The following is a 24797-nucleotide window of genomic DNA, read 5'->3' on the forward strand; positions in this document are numbered from 1 at the left end:
TTCCATCAATTCCATCTCTCATGGCAGAGGTCTGGGTATCACTGGACACTGAATTTTTGCCAGTGAATGAAAAAATCTGGGATGTAGAATCCTTCCATTGCTCTTTGCACAGGGCACAAGGATGCGTTTGGGGAAACATTCAGCATCCACCAGGTAGAGATCATTTATGTTTAACTCCTCCTTCCTCATGGGGTACAGCATTCCCCAACACCATCTACACTGGAGCCAGAAAATGTACATGAACATTGTTCAGAGAGTGAACTAAGTGGAACAATGAAATCTTTCTTTATCAATGTTATTCAACTCAAATTATAGATAATTCTGTTGTTTTAAATAAAATATAAATAATAATTTCACCCCTCTTTATTTAATACAGGAAACTAAAATTGACTGTGTCCGAGTGGCCACAAAAGGTAGGTTGAAATTGTGGGAATATCTTCTGGCTTATGTCTCTTAAAATTTACTTTGGACTATCTTTCAAAGCTTTTTGCAATGTAACTTCATTTATATAAGTATGTGCATGTCTCTGGGTGTATGTATCATATCTATATGCATGCATGTATATATATATATATATATATATATATATATAGGTGTTGAAGTATTGATGGCAGTTAACACTATTTTATGTACATACTTTTTACAATTACAATTCATACTGCCATGTTCCAAGCAGTTTTCAATGCTTATCTTTGTAAAAATTGTTCTAAAAATATTAATTTTATATGATGTCTATATACATCATACCTTTTTAGATCATTGTTCACCCTACCTAGTAAAACTATATTTTGAGAGTCTTCATATACAAGAGAGTAAAATATTTATGCCCTTCTTTGATGAGATGAGGTCTTGCTGTGTTGCCTAGTCTGGCCCCAAACTCCTGAGTCCAAGTGATCTTTATTCCTCACCTCCCAAATAGCTGGGATGACAGGTGTGTGCCATCAGGGCACACCTGCTATTTTCAGCAGAGATCTAACTATAATAGCCCTAGAAAATCAAGTCTATATGAGCTTTTTTCACTGATGATGCTTGAGTCCCAGTAGCCAGGTGGTCTTATTACAGAACTTCTATTTCCCAGGCCTGGTTAAAATTCTGAGAAATGTGATCAAGGATGAGCTATAGATAGGGTGAGTCACCATGTACTGCCCATACAACACTTCCTAAAGAAGATGCAGATGTGAGTTCTTGGATATGAGCAGTAATCTCTTATCATTTCATATGATAAACATTACATATATAAGTGCATAAGAAAATGCTTTGGGGAATATAAAATGCCTTATTAAAATGAATCATTATAAATTAACCATTATAGTTCAATATACTCTTTCAGACCATCAGGGTATTCATGAGGTCCTTGTGATTTAACTAAGAAATATTGAGAAGAAGGCATCACTGAGTCTGTGGCATTATATTACATCAGTTCATGCTGGATAAGTGTTATTGGATAAAATTATCATTTTATTGTTGTTTAAATGTCAGGAAAGAGTTTAAATATGCCATGGATAGGCATGTACATCAAAATCATCATTGCATTTTTGCTCCATAAAGATACATGACTTTTGCATTTAGTATTAACAAATGTTTATCCTTTGCATGTTATGTGCAAGCTACTAAACTCATTTATAACTTGTTCTTATGGGGCTTTTAGGTCTACTTTTGAGAATCTTTTTTTTTTTTGCTTTTAAAACCTTCTGTATATTATATTGAACCTAATGAATACCTTTATTTATAGGAGTAAGTTAGTAGAAAATGAAATTATAGTTAATATGTTTTATAAGCTGCTTTCAGTTATAATAGTATTACAAAGCCCTTGAACCAGGTATCCATCCAGGATCTTAGATCTGCAGCCCATTGCCTGTGCTTGAGAACAGGACTTGTGAAATATTGCATTATTAAATTTCACTTACCCTTACGGTCTGAAAAAGTAAATCTAGTCCCAAGGTGCCTAATTTATAATGCTTTGTGGAAAATTTTAAAATCACTTTCATACATGTGTTCTCATTTATTTCTTTACCACCAGTATAAAAAAGGAGACAAGTAGTTCGACTCTTATTTTTAAGATGAAGACAATGTGTGTATTTGGAGATGAGTGGACTTACTAGGGTCACTCAGCTAATAATCTGTGGGTCACAGCTCGATCCCAAGCATTATGGCTCCTACCCCAGTGTTTCTTTCACTTTGTCTCATGATTTTTCACACAGCAGAAACTCTGGCCAATTATCCTTTTGTGTAGTTTAAGCTTCTGACCTCCCCTTTATCAGAATTGAGTCACTGCCCAATCTGCTGTGAAAACAATGAACTATTTCTCATCAGGCTGATTCACATAGTTAAATAATTATATAAATGACACACTAGTAAATATGGAAACCTGACAAGTTTGCTGTTTCCACAATAGATTGAATTAGATGGTGATTTGGATCATTTTCTTCCATCAGCTAGATTTCATCAATATTGTAATTTGTTTTTCAATTCACCAAAGGATGATTAGGCAGTCAGATGACCTGATTGACTAAGTATTCCCAACTCATATTTTCTGAGTCATTTGCAAACATTTACACAGCAACAGACTCTATCCAAATAACCTCTTTGGGGAAAATAGGGAAACAGACTTTAATATTCACTGCCTAACATTGTCATTCCTATTTCATAAAATCATAGTATAGTAGGAAACCTTGGGGGATAATCTCCCTCCAGGCAAAAAAACACCATTTTGTGCTATTTTATAAAGTTCTACATGGATATATTCTGCAGTTCTCCCTTTACAGCACAGCATAATGTTTCACCACCTTTATAATGAGATATTTTTCCCTTCTTTATACTAAAAATTCTTTTTGCAGAACAGGAGGCCATTCCATCTAAACACTGAAAAGATTTAATAACTTTATTAGTAGTGTGCAATAAAAATGTTTGAAATTTAAAAATTCACACATCCAGTGTGTTTTGCCACATATTGCTGACAGTGTGATAGCTTAATTGAGTTTTCAGATATTGAACCACTTTCCTAAGCAGCATCTTAAGTGCAGAAATATTTCAGTGTTTTCCTGAAACAACTGTTGAAAAAACCTTTATAGAGAAAGTATAGAGGTGGATTTGTTTACAAAAGAAATAGTTTATAATTTCAGGTAAGGATGTGTCAAAAATGTATCTCATGCTATTTATAAATTTAAAGTTGTGATTATTTTAATCATATTCCAAAGATATATTTTGACACTCATCATTTCAAATATAGTCTCATGGAAAACCTAAGGTGTGTTATTACATATTTTCATGTCTGGAAGATTGCCTATATTTTTTATGTATCCTCCTTTAATTTGTATATCTAGATGAGATGCCCATAGATATCTGACTTCAGTTTGTTGACTATAGACAAACTCATTACAGAACATTCTCTTTTGAGTTAAAACATGAAGGCACTATATAGTAGGGTATGAGTGACATTTGGGTGTGATCCTTCCAATTTAATCAGTACCCTGGAGCAAATGTAAACGTTTTTAACTATACTTAGATTTTCCAAAATTTTTAAAAATTAAACCCACATTTTTACAGCTGGAGTCTTTTAATGACCATTTGGTCCAACTCTTTCTTAGTAATTAGTGTATTATTTTCCTTAACTTTTATATACAGTTTGGCTACCTTATAATAACTGTTTGGGTAGAAACACTTTAGAATTTTGGAAGGTTTTATGGATGATCAACTCTAAACTGACAGGGTATGCTTAAAAATTAAAATCTGTCTTACTAGTAAATTAGATCTTTTGTATTGTGAGGTATATTCATTCTAATTATGATGACAATTTAAACTATATACATTACATTAATCTTTTATAAGATTATTTTCCATAATATGATGCCACCTATGTCTCTCCTTGACAGTGAAACCATTGATGCTTTCCTCTTATCCACTTATTTTTTAAATTATTCAAATGGCTACTATTTGTTAGTCATAGACTAATCTGTAGAGTTCAAAGTACAGATAGATAAATATATCAACCTTTGAAAATTTTGAGTTCATTAAATTTAGGGGGTTGTTTGTTTATTTGTTTGTTTGTTTTATATTCAAGGGCAGGGGTTTCTATCTTTAATTTGTTCTTTTCTTGCTATGATTTGACTAACAGCAGTATAGAAAAATGTCAGAAGAAAATCTATGTGCAAACACATGCTAAATTCTTTTCAAAAAATACTAGAGATGTCAGATTACAAAAACCTTACCATGAAAACAAACTACTTTTTCCATGTAATAATTTGGTTTAAGAGGAATTTTTATGAAAAAAATGCTTCATTGTAAGATCAGTATTTTATTGAACTCAATTTGTACTGAATGGGAATATGCTTTGCTAGAAGACCTTGAGAAAACTTTGAAGGATTTCTATTGTTCTGATTAAATTTCTAACCATATTCAGAAATCTGAATACTTCTTTTTTTTAATCACTAGTGTCTTGGAGAAGTTTCCCCAGACTGTTTTTCTTTTCACACTTTTGTTCTAAAAACATTATTTCTAGGCCATAGTGCTACCAAATGAAACTATACTGATAAAAGAACCAAAAAGGATGTTTAGATGTAAAACTTAATTAAGATTCCTTTTAATTACTTCTATTCAATATCTGAGAAAACAAATTATATAGTAAGGCAACTCATATATGCTAATCTCCTATTATTTAGGCTGTAAATTTAGATACAGGAATATGCAGTATTCAGAATTTCATGGAGAATATATTTTTCTTTTCTTAAAAAAGTCTGCACAATGTACATCAGGAATATATTAAGACCCCCCCCCCTTAGAGGTTCCTGAAAAGAAGAAATCTAAACAGTTCTATGCCACCCACATTTATTTCACCCAAAATTGTTTTTGAAGAATACCAGATCATGCAAAACAGAGTTTGGTAGATGCCAACTCAGTTAATTCCAAAAGATTCCCCTACATGCAACTGAAATGGCACTTTAGATATGTATGATCTATTCAACACATTATTTACTCTTCCATGCACAGCTCCATACCTAAAGAGACCCTAGTTTTATCACCATCAGATGTTGTCTTCTAAGTATAGGATTAAAATTTCTGGTTTTATTTTGCCAAATTTAGTGCTACTCACTTTTATATAAATTCTTATTGATATTTCAAGGCAGAAATTGGCAAACTTCTGTGTCAAAGACCAGATAATAAATATTTTGGAATAGGGAATGTATGACACCTTGGGTTCAATAACCAGTACAGCAAGAATAATAATAACAATAAATTTGTATTTATTTATTTATTTTAGCCTTTGTGAACTATATGTCACAACTACTGAGCTCTGCCTTGCTAGACAAGGCAGTCATAGGCAACACCTAAATAATTGACTGTGCACATGTTTCATCAGTTCTTTTGTCCTCCAGACTGGTGATCAAGCTCACGGGCACTCTACCATAGGGCTATATCCATAGCTCTTTTTATTTATATTTTGAGATAGGGTCTTGCTGTTTGTTCTCAGGAAACTTGAGATCCTATTGCCTCAGCCTTCCAAGTCACTGGAATTTATAGGCAATTATCACTGTACCTGGCCCAATAAAACTTTATTTGTAAAAGTAAGAGGTGAGTCTACTAACTCATTTTAAAGTAATTTGTAATGCAATCAAGCATTTTGGTTGAACTAAAAAGAATATTCACAAATAAACACTTTATAAAGAGGAACATAGAGATTACATAAATATCCTTCCTGACACACATTGCAATGCTTAGCCTTGGATTGTGGTTTGAGTTCTTTATAGTTTGTGAATGCCTGGCTGATCACCCATAGTGATTTTCAAATAACTTTTAGTTTAGACCATTTACCCTTTTTGAATGTTAGAAAAGAGCCCTGTTTTTCAATAAAATATCATTTTTCTCAAAAGTAGAGTAGGTCAGATCTTCCTGTAATACACAACAATGTAAAGTATGAGATGAACAACAATAATCTATGACCAAGAAAAAAATATAATGTATGTAGACCTTGGAATTGCTCCTAACTTTGTAACAAGTCTTAGAAATATCATTTTCCATGTGCAAAGTATATCCATATGCAAAATTGCAGAATATGTCATCTCTAGAAAATTGTCTTGGTGTGATGCATTGGAACTTTCTATTCTCTGACCACACAGTTTGTTCATCTCACTTAGCAAAACTAGAATGGATTCATTAATAATGTGTGAAAGACTGTCTCACCATTTTAAACTCAGTTGCTACAGTTTTGTAGTTATAAGAAGCAACATTGTTTGAATGGTGCAGAGGGATATTTCAAAATATTATGCAGTAGCAGTTTTGGGTTTAATTGTCTGCAGATGGTAGATGATCTATTTTCCTTACTCGCTGCCACATTTCTAATAGTGCCCAGGCTGTTCCATGTAAATTAGTAATCTTTCATGTAAGCCTGTCCTTAATTTTCCAATATTTTTTCTTTGCATCATTTTCCAGCTGTATCATGTTAGAACTGATGTTTTAATTTCCTTTTTTTTCAATATCTGTGTGTCATAAATGTTAACCACTTACACAAAACTGTAGAGGTGTGCAGGCAAATCAAGAAGGCAGCCCAGTTCACTTGGAGAATCTTAATCATTTCTTCAGTCACATGTTAACCATGACAGTTATAGCAAAGGCAATTAGTAGTTTCCATTCTGTTTTTAACTAATACTTTGAGACACAATTTTTATTCTCTTAATGTGAAAAAACAGCGGTTCCTAAATGGAAATCTGCATGCAATGTAGTTATCAGCGGAATTGTTCTACATAAAAACGTTTTTAGTGATAGAGGATAATATTCTTCACATAGGTGATTTTAGCAAGAAGAGAAGATACTTAAGCAATGCATTTTAAATAACTTCATAAATTAAAAACCTGATGTTTGGATCATCAGAATTAGCAACTAATCTCTCTACATCACACTGGATTGCAATTGGAAACAGTTTAGTCTTCAGCTTAACATAGTATTAACGTTTTGTTTTATTTTATTTTTTTCTTCAGTTGATCTATCCAAGATCCCAGCCAAAACTTGCAACTGTGTCAGAGTTAGAAATCTTACTGCCTGACTAGCACTTGTTTAAGAGAAAAGAATTCATAAAATTCAACACCTTGCTATGGGTTTTTCCTTGCCTTTTTTTTTTTTTTCCTTTTCTTTTTATTGTTGTTGGAACAAAGTTGAGACGATTTGATATACTGATGGGGATTCTTCTTGCTAGCCTAGCTTCAGTCTGGCTTTTTTTTCCCTCATGCATGCTGACCTGGAAATCCTCCTTTGCCTTAGCTGCGATAATCGTGACTCAGCTTACAACACCTTACATTCGCATCGCCCCTGCTGCAGGCGACGGCCAACTAACAGGTCAGATGTTCAAGTATAGATGAGTCATCTTGCCCATTTCCTGCTCATTTTTCTCAGCTTTGTTTCCCCTCTACATTTCCTCCTTTGCTTAAGGCCTGTTTACAATGTTTCAGACCTTTGGTACAGACCTGTGCTCGTATTAAATTAAGTGATATGCTTGGCCTCTTCCGTGTGCACATTTATATCCATGCATTAAGTACAATTCCACTGCATGTTTTCATTGTGTGTTTGGTCTGTTGGTATGTACCTTTCTAGCCTAATGTGATATAGAATGAAATTTGCTGGACTTGCAATAGCAATTATATTAATTGACAGGATTTCAAAATTCATAAGGATGTATTTCCAGTTTTCCAAATTAATCTAAAAAGGCATTGAGAGTTGAGAGTGAGAGAGGTTTATTTTTCATACTACAGTATCTAGCTTGCATAATTATTAGCAGTGCACGATGCTGTCTGCCAGTATTATCAAATAAAGCCACCCTGAAACTATTTAGAGTGATGCTGTACAAACTGCTTTTTATATATGTACAATTGTTGCAGAGCTTATAGATTCTTTTTTCAAAGTAAAGAACTTATATAGAGCAATAATATCTATTCACATCAAATACACTGGTTAGTTAGGAAAGTTTAGTAAAGTCGAATGGCTTAAAGTTATGGAGCTGAACTTGTTGCTTCTGTATTCCAAGAGATTAGCTTGTTCACTCTTACTACCTCTGAAGTTGTATGGACATCTGTGTAAATTTATGTAGGAGAGGAGTCCAGTAAATTATCCTAAATCCCAGGTGAGTAGAGAGTGAACTCCAAATTTTTTTCCTGCAATTAAAGCAAGTCATCACCAAGATTTCTAATCTAATCACATGGGAAGGACTTGAAATTCCAGTTTCAGAAGAATTGTGATAGTGTAGGCTATTGCATGTAGTTAGGCATGATTAAAGCCAAGTAGAAAATACATAACTGCTTTACATATAATTTTTCACTCCAGCATTTTTTGTGTGTGTATAAGAAACTGGGCAAAAATCCCCTAACATTTAAGCAAATGGTGAAACTTAACTTAGGATAAGAAATCATAAACATTTAGATCATTCTGTGAGCTCAATATTTTGTAAAATAGAGCAGCCGAGACTGAGGAAAAGTACACACTGATTTGATAAGGTAAAGAATTGTAGAATAGTTCTACTTCCTTCTCCACCTAAATTCTATACATATTTTTAATTCTCTATTTCAGGGCCTAAGAGCTCTCAGTTTTCTGATATGTGTTTCTCTTATTTTCCAGTTTGTGTTATGCATATTTCTTGTAATGAATGAAGTTCTCCTTGGTAGAGACTCTTCATTATCCTGAACTTCTGATATGTTCCTTCCACCATGAATAGTACCTAAAGCTTGGTTTCTCTCCTTAATGGAAATCCTTCTCTCTACAACCCTGACATTTAAAGATTGGTTCATGGCACTGTATATAGGCTTTTTGTCCATCTCATGAGTTTTTTAAGATCCTTTAGCAACTCTTACTCTTTCCTTCCCCCTTATATCTGAGCTGTCATCAGTCTTGCCAGAATATCTTTAAAAATGATTGACCCACATCATAAAAAGGAGTACATATGAGAAACAGGCTATTCCTAAAATCCTGTCATCAAACGAAGCATGGTGTTTCCTAGGTATGAAGCATGTAAAGCTTTGAATATTGTATAATGAAGACACCTCAGAAAACAAACATGCTTTCAGGACTTTCAGACCCAACACAGGTTGTTATTTGGAACCAATTTGTGAAGGGCACTCATTGTTGCCACAGTGTACAGCTGCCTTCTCTCTAAAGGTTGCATGTGTTCTGCATCATCCACTTTGTTTTATTAGAGATTAAAATGATGAAAGGCCAGAATAAGCCTCAAAAACCAGTGGAAAAACGACTCCTGTTCTTGCTTCTGTATGGGTGCTGGTTTTCATGATGGCTCATCTTACCAGGAGAGAAGCAATATCTCTTTTGCATTTTCCATATGTACCAGCCATCAACTTCAGTAGCAGTAATACTGTCTTTTTTAATAGATTTATTCCTTAGTCTAGAATGCAAACCTGAGACTCAATTCATTCAATCATTTTTGGCAGTCTTTGAGCATCTTCTGTGTGCAAAGTATGGATCAACAACTCTAACAGTGTGGTTGCCCAGACATCTTTGTATCAGGTTTCTTAGCATCAGTAAACTTCTATATACACATACTATTATGAATGAAAAAAATCACATCCTACTTTTCACTTAACAAAACTAAGAAGAGACAGCAATTTTATAACTGTTTGGGGTAAACTTGATGTTTTAAAACCTTTCCCATCATGTTGAACAACTTAGGAAATGGTTAGTAAGTCAGTTGTGAACTTTCACATTGGTGACACCTTGAACAGTTGTAGTTTTGTTTACTAGAACAGTCCTTCCCTTTCTGGAAGCCAATAAGAGATATTGGAGGGATGCCTTTAGTTTTTTTGTTATTGTTTTTCATTTTAACTGCTGACATCTTGCCCCTCAAATCCTTTTCAACATTGCCCTTCCATTAGGAAGCTTCCATGAGATTGCAAGTCCTTGATATCATGGCTCTTCTTGTACTAGCAGGCACTGCATGCTGGTTAGGCTTGCCTTGCTGTGCATGGCACATCCCTTGCTTGCCAAAGAAAACAAGCACCCTGGTGACCTGGTGCCAGCATCCAGAACTTGCCCACCACAATAAAAGTACTATGTGATTGAATTTTTTGAGTGAATGGCCCAGATGCCAAGAGGGCTCCAAAGAAGGAGCACCAGGTATAAAATGTAATTGTGTTTCATAGGAGGTTCTGCTGTTGCACTGGAGATTGTTCTTAAAATGTTGTTCTTGGTCAAAAGTGAGAAATACATCATGATGCAATATAAACACATAGATACACGTGCAGGTTTAACTGAAACAAAGCTTTACTGACCCTTCTTCCAGCACTACCCCTGTCTGAGATACACTCTGATGTTTCCTCTTCTGTTGTATCACGCTATTTCATTTTATTAACAAATTCTTCCTACCTACTAAATTGATTTTGTTTCCCTAATGGTTGTAATCCATGGTTTTTAAAAATATTTGTTGCCATAGACAGCAGGCTCCATCCCTCAGGGCTTGAGGGGAGGCAGGACATCATGGAGGAAGAGTGTGGAGGAGGGAAGCAGCTCACATGGTGATCAGGAAGCAGAGAGAGACTCCACTCTCCAGAGACAAATAGAGACCCCAAAGCCACACCCCCAATGCCCCCTCCTCCAGCCACACCTACCTGCCTCTAGCCACCACCCAGTTAAAAAAAAAATATTTGTGGCCAAAGCAATAGACTTAGGGGATAGTGAAAAGGAACAGAATGTCTGACTGGAGTGACGGCTCTTTTTCCCATTGTAGGGCGTTTTGTGTGTGTGTGTGTGTGTGTGTATGTGTGTGTGTGTGTGTAGAGGCACTCAAAACTGCTGCTCTGGAGTGAATGTACTACATTCTAGCAGCAGGAAATGCATCTAGTCTCTGCTTTGTTCTCTTTATATTGTGATTCACTGTTGCATGATCTAGAACTGCCTGGGGAATAAAATGGAAAGTTGAATAGACTAGAACATTTTCTTAAGATTTGTCTAATTAATGTTATAAATATGTTTTGGGCATTTATATTAAGGTGTTTCTATTAATTAATCCAGCCAATTCTGAGATGCTGTGGAGGATGGTTTCCTTAAACAATTTTTTATGATCCATTTGTTTGATATATATAATACAATAAGATCTATAGCCTAGAATGTTTACAAATATTTACAAAAATACTTATAAAGTGATTCTAGGGTTCACATGTGAGAGTGATATATCAGAACATGTAGAGCTTCTTGCTAGATAAAAAAACTCAGAACTAGACAACTATTATTCCCATATATCGGTATTGTCAAAGATGAAACATAGACAGACAATAGAGGAGTGAAAATAGATTTTATTCATCAACTGCTGACAGTAGGTGAAGGAGCCAAGTTCCATTCTGATTTGTAAGGAGGTAACCAGGCCCTTTAAAGGGACAATGCAAGAGTAGGGAGAGGGGTGAGTGGAGGCTCAGTAAGGAAGTGAAACATTACAGAAAGCCAGAAGGTTGGTCCAGGAGAAACCCTTCTGTGTTTGTTGACTGGTGCTTAAGGAAGTCAGGCTGCAGCACTCACTCTGAGGCTGGAGACAGGGGCCTCGTCCTGAGGTGCTGGCAGCTTGGAGATTTCTCAGGCAAGCCTTTTACAGCAGGCTAGGATTATTCTAGCAGTAGGGCTAGAGCAGTTGGAAACCCTGTTAGGGCTGTTGAACTCTTCAGAGGCCGTAGCTGAGGTCTTGTAGAAAAGAGGGGCCAGCAGGAAAAGAACTTTGTCAGGATAGAGGCAAATATATCATGAAATAAATCCTAAGGAATTTACTTGTATCCCTACTGTGGCTTTTAAAAAAGATTGGGATTTCCTTAAAAATATATAAGTGTGTGTGTGTGTGTGTGTGTGTGTGTGTGTGTGTGTATATATATATATATATATATATATATATATATATATATATATATATAAATTCATGTCAGGGCAGCCACTGAACTAGGTCCCCAGAGAGGAAGGAATGCAACAGTATAGCTGGAGCCTTCCCCAAGCATTATTCTCTAACACTTCACCATAGCCCCAAGGGGAGAAATATCCTTACATCTTACCACTGGGCAAAGGAAGCTCAAAGCTCAATAGCATGACATTCACCAGTATGGGACCCAGAAGTCCCATATTAAGTCAAGACTGGGGAATTAGTTGGATACCAGGCTTTCTGATTGGAGCCCTGGGTTCTTGCCACCACAGCATGTGTTTGTTGCCTGTCTGGAAACCCTCAGCTTCTCCTGAACCCTCCAGGCCTCACTAGGGTTTCTAACATTACCCCAGTCTCCTGGGCTCCTGGCCACCTTGCCTTCTGCAACACCTTTTGTTTATGCCCAGCCCTGAGGAAATCCCTTTACCTGCTTTCTCTGCCACTTTTCCATCCTTCCAAGTGTGGCTGGAGAAATGACAGATGGGTGCTGTGGATCCTCTCCCATGAATGTTTCCTTCTAATCCCCAAATGTCCCTGCCTCTGTAGGAGTGAGTGTTCTTCTGCCCTCCACCCAACACAGGCTCCTCTCTCAGACATATCTGTCAGTGCGCTAAGGTGACTTGGTCAGGATTTCCCTTCCTTATTTTCTTCAGAGATACCCTCTCTCTGGTGTCCTGGGTTAGACTTGGCATAGTATTCTTTCTAACGCCTCTTTTGGTGGAAGCAATTGGGTCACAGAGAAGGAAAACTTTTCCTAAGGAACAAAAATCATGATTGAAGTCCAACAGCAATAGCCTGATGAAATTTCTGGGACTCTCACCAGTGCAATGTCCTTATCAAATATAACATTTTCACTGTGTCCTGAAGCCTGTACATAATACACTGTAAGTTTGTTCTGCCATCTTTACAAAGGATGAAGCAGAGTACCAGGTTCAATATGTTCATGGGTTACAGCCCTAGGAAAGAGCTAAAATTAGGCATGGAGGCCCAAGAAGGACCTTTAAATTTGGTGATGACTTTAAATTTGGTTTGTGTAGTGAGGGGATTTGATATGTTGGGGAAATCAAGAATCTCAAATCCTTCATTCCACAAATGCCATCATCAGTTACTAGAGTAAAGCCCATCAGAGCTGGCAACCCTATAAAGTGCCTGGTCCAGTAGTTTTCAAACTGTATTCTTTGGGGTTCTGAGGAAATACCTCAGAAGTTGCCTTGCCGCAGGGCTCTGTTCTGAGCAGTAGCTCCCGTAGGTTCTGAGGTGGTCAGAGCGTAGGCTCTAGAACTAAGCTACCTGAATTCAAATCACGGCTCTTTCACCAGCATACTGACCTTGGGCAAGTTACTACCATCCCCATAACTTACCAGTTTATTCAGCTGTGAAGTGGGAATTATGGTGATTTCTACTCATAAAGTTGTTTTCAGGTATCTTTCTACCTTAAAATATTCTCTTTTAATTATGGGAAGAATGCAGACTCTTTCGATTCCTTCAGTGAGCACCTATTTCTAAGTGCCTAGTGCATGGTAGATACTATGTGAGGCTCTTGGGAAATTTCAGTGAACAAAGTATCTACAACTCAAGTGTACTGGAAAAGCTTATAACTTTCTACAATAAACTTATCCCCAGTCCCGATATTAGTTAACAACTTTGGAAATTCCACACCTTTCTGTGTGTGAAAACATACAAACATACACCATTTTTTTGACTATCATATATAAACAGTACACTGTCACTTGAATTTTGAACTTAACATGTCACACATTTACCTTTAAGCCACCATGTACCAATCCAGTGCACTCTTTTTAATATTTGATATTATTCCTCTGTCAGGATATATTATAGTCTATTCACCAAGACTATGGCTAATGGACAGTCAGATTTTCCCCACTTTATTTCTTTCTGTTAAATAACAATTACAAAAGCTAGAATAAATAACCATTTGCCATTTACATTTCTTGGTATTGGTTCATATATCTTCTTCCTTGTTGATCACTATTCTTTTGAGTTTGTTTATTGTGTCATTTAACATAAAGAAGATCCCATTTTTAAATAATCAAATGTTTTTCATTTTTCAATGCTTCTCCAAGGCTTATCTTTTGCTCAAGATCCTCTCAAGTCTCAGGATATATGCCACCATGAATTTTCTTATAACATTTTCATAGTATCCTCTAATTTAGCTCTTGAATTCACCTAAAAATTACTATTAATAAAATATGATGTATTGCTGGGAAACAGATCTAACTTCTCTCCAGACAAATATCCAGTTAGACCAGCACTCTTTATTACATAAAGTTATTGTCTCATAGAATCAATCTGCCTCATTGTCATATATGAATTTTTCATATATACCTGGAATTCCCAGATTAGATTCTGTTATGATCTTCTTCATCTTTTTCTATACTTTTATGATCATCTTTGAGTACAGAGGCTTCTTAAAGACATTTTGTTATATGATAAAACTAGAATTCTCTACTTATTCTTTGTCAAAAGTTATACCACTTATCTTCCAATATCTATACTCTCATCCTTACAATGTTATGTCAACAAGGTCTTACCTATACTGGCCCCTAATGCTTTTTTAACTCTTTTTGTCTTCATCTTACTTCATTACACACCACTCATGTTTTTCTTTCATGGTTACTTGAACATATGTTAGTCAGCTCTCAGTTACTATAACAAAATACTTGAGATAACACACTTATAAAGAGGAAAGGTTTATTTGGCTCATGGTTTCCGATGGTTTAGTCCATGGACACTTGGCCCTGTTCCTTCGGACCTTGTCAACACAATACATAAAAGAAATATTGAATGGCAGAGGAGATATGTTCACCTCTTGGTAACCAGGAAATAGGATATTAGGAAATATCCCCTTCAAGGACATACCCCCAGTGACCTATCTTCTGCCAGGCCCTACCTCCTAAAGTTTCCTCCACCTCCCAGTAATACCTCAAGCTGGTGATCAAGCCTTTACTACATGGGCTTTTAGGGGTCACATTAAAAAATAAAATCAGACATACTCTCATCTTTGAGTTTTGGCTCTAGCTTTTCCCTTGCTTGGGAATCCTCCTCCCCAGATAACCCCTTGGCTAACCTTTCACCATCTCCTTACATTTTCAACAAAGGATCATAACAATCCCACTTCTCAGAGAAGTCTGCTTTATTGCTGCTGGTCCTTCTTAATGCCACCCCTGCTATAGAACTACATCCCCAACTCGTCTGCATTTCTCTCTGCTGCTTTCCCCTTTTTTGTAGTGCTTTTTATACTTGTTGGTCCTCTTTGCTACTGTCTCCCCTGCCCCCATTAGAATGTAAGCTCCTTGAGGGTAGGATTCTTTGTTTACTGTGTTCTGATCTCAGAAACAGGCAGTCATTTAAAAAATCATGCCACTGAAATTCCCTTAGATTCTTACTGTGGAAAAAAATGGTAATTTTCTCCTTTAATCACCTCTCATTATAAGACTCTTCATTTAAATTTGGAGTATTCTATAGAACCAGTTTTTCCAGGTCTCTTTCCAAGTTATATTACAGATTCAAGACCTTTCACCATTTCCCAGCCACCCCTAGACCACTGCCCCCAAACTTTAACCATCTCTAGTTACACTCATGTGTCCCCTTTAATTCACTTGCCACAGAGCAAGTGGACTCTTTCTAATGGAAATCTGGTCCCATCCCAACTTATCTGAGAGCCTGAGATAGCCACCTCCTCTGCACTTCCATATCACAGCATAAAAGGCCTCATGGCTTGGCTATGGGCCCCATGTACCCCCATCTCTTCTTCTCTTTCCCACTCAGTGCCAGTGTTCTTTCTGTTTCTCCAGAACAACAGTCAGTATTAGGTGTTGTCTGTGTGCCCTTGATTTTCCGTCAGACCTCATCTTGCAGGGTGAGTATCCCTTATCTGAAATGATTGATATCTTTAGGTTTTAGGTTTCAGATTTTTTTTTAGATTTTTAGATTATTTGCATGTATACCATGAGATTTCTTGGTGTGGGACCCAAGTCTAAACACAATATTATGTTTTACATATACCTTATACACATACCTTGAAAGTAATTTTACATAACATTTTTAATGATTTTGTGCATAAAATTGTTTTATGGTGTGGAATTTCCCACCTGTGATGTCATGGTATTCAAAGAGTTTTCAGTTTTGGAGCATTTTGGATTGGGAAGGATCAAGTTTTATCATCTCCTCAACATCTGAGAGCCAGTGTCTTGTCATTCCCTTAAAGAAGACTTTCTGGACAACTGTCCCAAAGTGGAATGTCCTGCTGGCCCTTAGTCACTGTCCCATGCTCTCTTGATGCCTTTGTCTCCCTCTAAGAGTGAGTCTTCAGGAAACAAAATCCATCTGTCTTGTTCTCAGTGTAGCTTGCAGACACCCAGAGGGTATTCCAAATGATTTTCTGAATAACAATAACTCTGATGACCTTTCTTATTTAATGCATTCTCAAGTTTGCTTATACCTTTCATCACTTTGATGAGTGCATTTTCAACAGATTTTTATTAAGGGGAAAAATATTTTTAAATCGGTTTATTTTCTCTACTTCGGACCAATTTTATGTTACTCAAATCCAAAACACCCCTTCTTTGTGCTATATATATTTTCTAATTCAGTAGACCTTTCTATTGCAAATAACGCAAACTAATGGTTTTTTAATTCACTTATGAAAACACAATTTTTAATCAGCCATTTCTTTTGACTAGAGTTATAAAAAGGTTTGTTTATTGATTGATTGATTGATTGATTGATTGAAAGAATAGCCAGCTCACTTGCACCAGAATTATTTATTTCACGGCCACTCCCCAGATCCTATATAATTTTTTATTTTCACCTATCAGGCCAGCCAGGGATCCTTGGTACTAGTTATGAGCCGTAAGCATGACAGGGCTGTTATACAGATAAATGACGTTTTTCTTTCTGTGGACCCATGGTTATGTATTTATAAGATAAATATACAACTGAAATCAGATCTTAGCCATGTTGAATAGCTGGCAGATGGGGTGTGGCTTAAAGATGGGGGCATTGTTCCCTGAACTTTAGTTCAGTCAGTGACAAGGAACAGCAGATGCAAAAGGACTGTGATGTGGAGAAGCATGGCCAAACATGAAGAATTGCAAAAAGTCATTGTGGGTGAGAGCAGGAAGTAAGGATGCGTGGGTTGAGCATCAGGGCTGTATGTGTAGCCAAGGACAACTGTGCCCTTGTGTGCTACATTAAGGACTTTGGTCTGGAGTCTAGGGACATTAGCTAGCAGTTTAAATGTTTTCATGAGGCACAGACAGGATCAGTTTACCCCGTACATCCCATTTACACTAGAAACTGTCAAGTAGAGATGAGCAAGGCGAAAAAATGGAAAGTAACATTCTAAGAAACAGAATGCCATTCAACAACCTAAAATAAAAGAACAGAGTGATTGTATGTGACTAGAAGAGCTAAATGTGAAGAAATTATTACAGTGAGTGCTGGCCATGAATGAGTGATAGTCTGTAGTGAGCCTGGAAAGTAAGAAGTTAAGGAACAGGGTCAGGTATATTAATAGAACTTTGAGTCCCTTCTACAGGGAATGGTTTCTTCAGCCCATTGCCTGAGATGATCCACTTCAATTGATATTCACTTCTGTGTGAATCAAAACTGATTAAGGATAATAAAACTCAGCTGTATGTTTGAATATACTGGCATCAAAATCATATTTCACCTCCTTTAGCTGCAGACAGTTATGTTCTGACCTCTCAGGAGTTTGACCTTTAGACCCAGGAAGAATTGTGTCACAGGAGATTTTTGATTGCATTTATATTAATATTTATACAAATATATAGGCACATTTGTATCTGATATTAGAGGGGCCATATTCTACTGTCATTCAGTGTTTAGCACCTGAAGGACACTTAGAGACTCACTATTAGTTTCTGACAGAGTGAAGTCATTCGTAAATGATAAAATTCCCTTGAAGGCTTGAACTCATTTCCAAGCTACTTAAATAAATAAATAAATAAATAAATAAATAAATAAATAAATAACATCCCTGCCACAGAAGAGCTTTCAACTATGATTGTAGTCAAAATGTGTGGTGTTTCAGAAAGTGTACTGGACCAAGGGTTAGGTAGACCACCTCTGTTCAGGTTCCTTTAGACAGATTTATGAAGTGCATGCCATTTAGGCCTGACAGATGTCAAGGTTGAACCTTTCAGTCCCTGAAATATATAACTGTATGTAACTGTACTGTGAGTACTGTTTTCTGCATTATTAGGGAATTTGATTAATTCCTTAATTCTTTACATTGATGAACTTCTCATCCTCTTAGAGAACTTGCAGTATAACTAGCTCTACAAAAAACATGTGGTCTTTACTCTCAAGGAACTTATATTTGTGACCTTTCATGTAACTTCACCAAATTCACTAATATCGTGTAATAATGATTAGTAGGTAACAAAGTAAGTTAATATCTATTCAGTTGTGCTCAAAACCATAATAATATCTATAGTATACTGGAGTCATTTTTTATACCAGATGTGCATCAAAGAAACTGTGGGTAAGAATTGAGGGAAGACAATACCTCCTTTAGGCTTCCTTTATAAATAAAAATTGCCAAACTCTTCATTACATTGATAATCAGCAGATTGAAATAGTGAGTGAATTAAAAGTACCATTTTTTAACTATCTAGGTACCTTATTTTTTGTCCAAAGCAATATCATATAAATATGGATGATTAATATCCTTCTAAACCCTCCTGGGCATTTCAGATTAAATGGCATAAGGGATATTTGCAGTGTGTGTTTTTGCTGTGGAAACCAGGGCAGAAAGGAGAGTATGGAGAGAATTTGGTTGGCATTTTAGCAGCTCATACAAGGTTTGCTTGAGGAGTCTGAGATTTTCTTTCCAGCCACAAAGAATGTAAAGTGAGGGGGAAATTTTATTCTTTCTGCAATACCAGCTGACTGCATTTTAATGGGCTGTAGTGTCACTGTTGATTTATTGCCCTTTTTTGTTCTTTTATGTGTTATATTTGTCATTTTGCTATGACAGTTTCATCTATAAAACAGTATAGTTACAAGAAAACGGTGAGAGGATCCAGCAATGCCATGGAGGCTCTGTTCCTTTTTTCTTTTCATTTTTGGGAATGAAATACTGAGGCAAATGTCAAGTATTTGATTTTAGAGATAATATATTTTAAAAGATGTAAATTGCACTGAAATAGAACATTGCTTTCCATTTTTATTACATAAACTTAAGAATTTCTATGTAAAAGACTTCCAATAGAGACAGACAATTCAATTTTTCAATATCATTTGTGTTTTTCCTTTCTATCAGCAGTTTGATAAAGAAAAAGTAAACAATACATTTAACATTTATTTGCTTAATGCATAGAGTTTTCGGGCTTGACAGAATACATTGAAATTTTGTATTTTGGGAAACCTACCTTTTCATTTTGATATTAATCTGGTGAGTTGTACACATCCAAAAGATACTGAAAGTGAAATTTTGAGCTCAGTGTAAGCCAAGTTTGGTCAAAGATGAAAAAAGGTGTATTAAAGAAAGTATCTGCAGTTTAAAAATTAGTTGAAGATTTTCCATGCAAGATTTTGTATTGTAGCTGGTCACAGTGGTGCACACCTGTAATCCCAGCAGCTCTGGAGGCTGAGGCAGGAGGATCGTGAGTTCAAAGCCAGCCTCAACAAAAGCAAGGCACTAAACAACTAAGTGACACCGTCTCTAAATAAACTACAAAAATAGGGCTGAGGATGTGACTCAGTGGTTGTGAAATGAAATTTGGATTTTGTACTGATAGTTAAATTATTCTTTGCCTTCTCTAAAAAGAAATATATTATTTCCAACATAGTAAAATTAAATGAATGCATCCTTGATAGTAGTACAAAATGGGAAAGGCCAGGGATATTTTAAAAATATTGATAAGAGCTGAATGATGGGCTGAGGATGTGGCTCAGTGGTAGAATGCTTGCCTCACATTGCATGAAGTTGTGGGTTCAATCCCCAGAACCAAACAATAACAACAACAACTGAGTGACAATATTAGTTTCTTTTGTTCTGTCCCTTTCCTTCAGTGGCTAACATGTCTGCCACTCATTAATTGCTATCAATAGTTATCAATTGTCTTAACTTTGATTTTCATCCCTATAAATACCTTAGAAAAACATTTACTGTGTTTTAAAATATAAGACTTTAGCATTAATTCTGGCATTTTTATACATAAGAATCTCAGTGAATTTCTCTCAGAATTTATAGGCAGAGAGACATGTTGTACTGCTGTATGATTTAACTTTTTAGTTGACTTCGGACTAGTCTGTTTTGTAAATAAATATCTTTAAATTATTGTAAAGTGACTAGTGTTTGTGATGGTTCTTTGGAAATATTTTTGGGGCATAATTCAATATATTTATTCCAAATTGAAAGCAAGTCAGAATTTCCTTCATCGTCCTAAGAGGAGGCAACAAATCAAGAAAATATCAAGGATGGATCTAGAAAAAATAATACTTGTTTTTGAAGAAAAAAAATCTTATTTAAAATGTCTTACCAACCTTGTAACAAATCAGGGGAGAAGCCAGACCTGGTGAATGAAAAGGGGATAAGTTTAGTCCTTTTAGAAGACTTCATTTGCCCTTTCAACACTTAGTGTGAAAATATGTTCATTGGTATCTCCAGGGGGTAAAGACCCAAAATCTTTTAAGATTTGACTCACACCATTCTATTGTGTGAAAAGCATCTCACCGCTCAGTCTGCAGCACACACTCTACTTCTTTACTTTTATAATTGTCAAGGTTATTTTTAGTGGAAGAGGATGTCATGTTTGATTCCTTCTCAAGCCATGGATTTTCTAGCATAGTTACCGTATATTCTTTATCAAATCACCTTTCATTGTCTGCAAGGTTGTCCTACAGGAAAGGGGAGGAAAGAGGTCTCTCTCCATTTGAACTGTACCATTTGTTCAGCCCCTGGCCCATCTCAAATGCTCTGTGAGCTGGAAAGCCAGGGCTTCATGGCATTGAAGGATCAAGCATGGTGCAGTTTCTGGGAGCATCGCTTTCTGTGATGATAAATAATGTAAAACATTAGTTTTATTAAAAATTGATACATTATGGAATAAAGATGTAACTTTGACATCCTCTATTTAAAAAGATAAAACCGGGGCTGGGGATGTGGCTCAAGTGGTAGCGCGCTCGCCTGGCATGCGTGCGTCCCGGGTTCGATCCTCAGCACCACATACCAACAAAGATGTTGTGTCCGCCAAGAACTAAAAAATAAATATTAAAAATTCTCTCTCTCTCTCTCTCTCTCTCTCTCTCTCTCTCTCTCTCTCTCACTCTCTCTTTAAAAAGATAAAACCACAAATTTCAAAGGAATTTCAAGCTTGGGATGGGTCACTTAGCATACAGCTGAGCTTCCCACAGGCTTTTATTGTTTTCCGTCCCCCTCCTGGTATAAGCAAAGGTTAAAGTGGAAAGTCCTTGCCTCCCTTCAGCCAGATCAGTAAGGAACAATGAAGGTCCTCAGTGGTAGAATCCAGATCATTTTCAATCCCGCATTGCACATTTCCTCTGGCAGGTTTCAGACACATCATATAGGTATCTGGACCTAACCGTTCTGTCCCTGATTTTAATTCGGTAGTTCACATGGGCAGTCTAGATCCCAGTGCACATAATTTACAAAGCTTGTACTTTATACAGAAAGTAGTGTGTACAAGTCCAGGCTTCTGAGCAAATCTCTTACTCTCTTGAAATCGTACCTTCCAAATCTGTGATACAGGGAGAATACTGTTTTTTAACTTCATTATTTCTTAACTTATATACTGAACACCATAATGGGCATAAAGTTGATCACATAGCTGGCTCAGAGTAAAGGCCTAGGAAATGGCAGGTGCTGCTATTGTGGCTTTGTTGTTATTCTAATATAGTATTGCTTTATGGCCTTTGAAGCTTTCAAGAGAATTAGGTAATTAATCCAGGCCACTGCCAGTCACAGAAGTTCAAAATTGAACTTCCCAGGAAATGAATGGATTTCTCAATGGTATATAGGGTGTTATTTACCTGAACACCATGTGAATGCTGTGGTTTCCAGGAGCGCTCAAGCATGAGAGGAACATTATTATTCTATCATATGTCAAGACCTGTAATGAGTCCCCCACGGATGATACTTTTCATTTGCTGGTCTTTGGGTTATAAACAGCATCAGCATGACCCAGGCTATTATTTTTCTGCTGGCAATGATGGTGATGATGATCATGATGAGAACAGGTACTTCATTTTCAAATACAGCTACTTTATTTGAAGCAGTAATGGCCCAGAGCAGTGTACAACCCATTCTGTGCTTCTCCACAGCCAGCATACTGAATAAAGCCTCAGGCCTCCTTTGCTTTCCTTGCCATTGGGGTCCCATTGTCCCTGGTGTCCTGGGTTTCTTTGTCCTTCAGTAGCATCAGTTCTCAAGAGAGCATGAGAGGGTGCACTTTTATAAAATAGCATTAAGATGGATCATAGGTGATCTCATTTAGTAATTTTTCAGTCACCAAATATGAAGTTGGAAAAATATAAAGCAGTTTGTGAGGGAATGGCAAATGTTACTTAGAAGTAGAGTGCCACTACCCCTTGTCTTCAATATGTTGTTTTGATTTTTAGAACAGTAAATAACTATCTCTGAGAAACGATAATTGAAAATAAGCCTGGCACCTGCCTTGGAGTTAATAAATGACATCTGCGCAGCACATCTATCAGTATCTCTGATGAGCTTTCCCATTGAGTCTAGTAAATAAATATCCAAGCAAAACATCACTCAGCCAATGTAAATGATGTTCACTTACTATGTACAGTTTCCTTCTTGGGATTGCTGATGATACAATTATTAATTATGGTTTCTTTATTAATTATATTTTATTCAAGTTGGAGCTCTTGGTGAAAACACACATTGGTATACCAACTTTTATCTGTGACTTGGTGTAGGTGTTTTCCTCACAGTGATGTAAATGTCTTCTTTTTGCATAACTATTTATACATAGCTTCACAGTAAACATGATGAAAAATGAAGTTATTTTGTTGAATTATCAATATGGTGGATTGCCCTTATATGTCTGAATAATCTCTTTAGTTATCAGTGTATGTCCAGGGACAAATGCAACACATGCACACAGGGAAAGAATTCATCAGAGTGATTTACATGTGTCCATTAGCCAATGTAAGGGCCTGCTAAAGGGAATTATTCATATTTCTGCCTTACTTCTTCCATGAATAATAAGGGAGTTAGAAAATGCTCCCTTGGCAGATCATAGGAATGAGAAAACCACTTAATGAAATAAAATTGTTCTTACTAGTGTGAATCTAATTAGCATTATCTTATTAGGTGTTTCCAGGATTTTTTTTCTTTCCAAAAGACCCCACATTATTCTAATTACTCTTTGGAAGAAATTTTAGCTAGTTTAAAGACATCAAAAACAAATTCCATATATGAGCATTAAAAGTGGTCTGTATACACTCAATCATTATAAGTTTTGAGCTCATAGTACTTTATTCTTGATAGATACTCACTTTTTATCTGTCTTAGCACCTTGATGGATATATATTTCACTGCTTGGCAGCTGGAAATATACCATTTTGCCACTGGCATTTATTTCCATGCTCTTTCTGTCTGTTAATCTCATTTTATCATTGATAGTAAATTTCCTGGTAAGGACATTCATCTTTCCTCAGTGTACTAAGAAGATCCCTTCTTCTCTGGCCACCCTGGGCATCCTCAGCGGAGTCCTTAGTTGGACATTGTCCGTCTCTCTTGGCATGTACTGATGCCTGTTGAACATGATCCCATGCTACTTGTATATGCTCCCCCTCTCTTGTAGTTGTAGATGAACACAATACCTTTATTTTATTTATCCACCCTTATGTGGTGCTGAGGATCGAACCCAGGGCCCCGCATGTGCTAGGTGAGCTGTCTACTGCTGAGTCCACAACCCCAGCTCATGCCTCTCTTCTTAATCACTACTGGGGATCTCTGCAGGAAGACAAGGGAATATGACTGGTTATTGCCTTTACTATCCACTTCTACATATTCTTCCTTCCTGTATTCTCTCATGCCTATTGCCCAATATCTGAAGACTTCAAGTAGAAAAAAATAATAGGTATGCCGTGAAAAGAATGCAAGTGAGGGAGACAGGAAGATTAAGTGAGGTTTACTATGAGAAAGTTTTGATTTCAGCAAACATGTCCTCGAATGTAAGATAAGGGATCAGGCAATATGAAGAGCACAGAGATGAGTGTTACCAGTTTTGTCCTAAAGATTTTGTGGTTTCATATATGATATAAAGAATTTACCAAAATAACTGAACCAAAGCTTAAAAATAGTACATTCTATGCAGGAGAAGTGAAGCAATGTGCAACAGAAGTTCCACAGGAGAATGGCTGCTTCCTACACAGCCACTGGGGCAATGTGGTCTTTGAAGAATGGGTAGGATTTGAACCAAGAAAAAATGAATAGGGGAATTTTCCTGAAGATGTGATGGCAGGAATAAATACCCTGAGAAGAGAAGATGTTAGTTATACAGCGAAAATTTTCTTTTTGTTGGTATGTAAGGTGAAAGAACGAAGAAATAGAGGAGAAGCATAAAGTTAAGAGATTGGAGCCAGCTCAGGGGAGTTCTTGATTGCTTGTTTATTGTGTTGGTACCAGGAATTGAACTCAGGGGCACACAACCACTGAGCCACACCCCCAGCCCTATTTTGTATTTTATTTAGAGACAGGGTCTCACTGAGTTGCTTAGCACTTTGCCATTGCTGAGGCTGGCTTTGAACTCCTGATTCTTCTGTCTCAGCCTCCCAAGCTACTGGGATCACAGGTGTGTGCCACCATGCACAGATTGATTGCCTTTCAAAATAAGCATTACTCTTGTTTTTGGTTTTCATTTTTAAATGAAAG

General features: G+C 36.5%; 1 protein-coding gene across 7 annotated transcripts in view; it reads left to right on the forward strand.

The window, feature by feature from the left end:
• Ptprm (protein tyrosine phosphatase receptor type M) overlaps nucleotides 1-24797 on the forward strand; it is a 788264-nt gene that overhangs the window by 509823 nt on the left and 253644 nt on the right. For 6 of the 7 annotated variants that reach the window (XM_026408885.2, XM_026408886.2, XM_026408889.2 and 3 more), the window contains exon 13: nucleotides 377-413. In XM_026408885.2, the coding sequence (XP_026264670.1) occupies nucleotides 377-413 (37 nt within the window). Of the gene's footprint in view, nucleotides 1-376; nucleotides 414-7251; nucleotides 7327-24797 lie in introns of all 7 variants that reach the window. The other variant, XM_077792334.1, reaches the window with a different exon arrangement.

The sequence above is a fragment of the Urocitellus parryii genome, chromosome 13, assembly GCF_045843805.1.
Source record: "Urocitellus parryii isolate mUroPar1 chromosome 13, mUroPar1.hap1, whole genome shotgun sequence".
NCBI classification, from domain to species: Eukaryota; Metazoa; Chordata; class Mammalia; order Rodentia; family Sciuridae; genus Urocitellus; species Urocitellus parryii.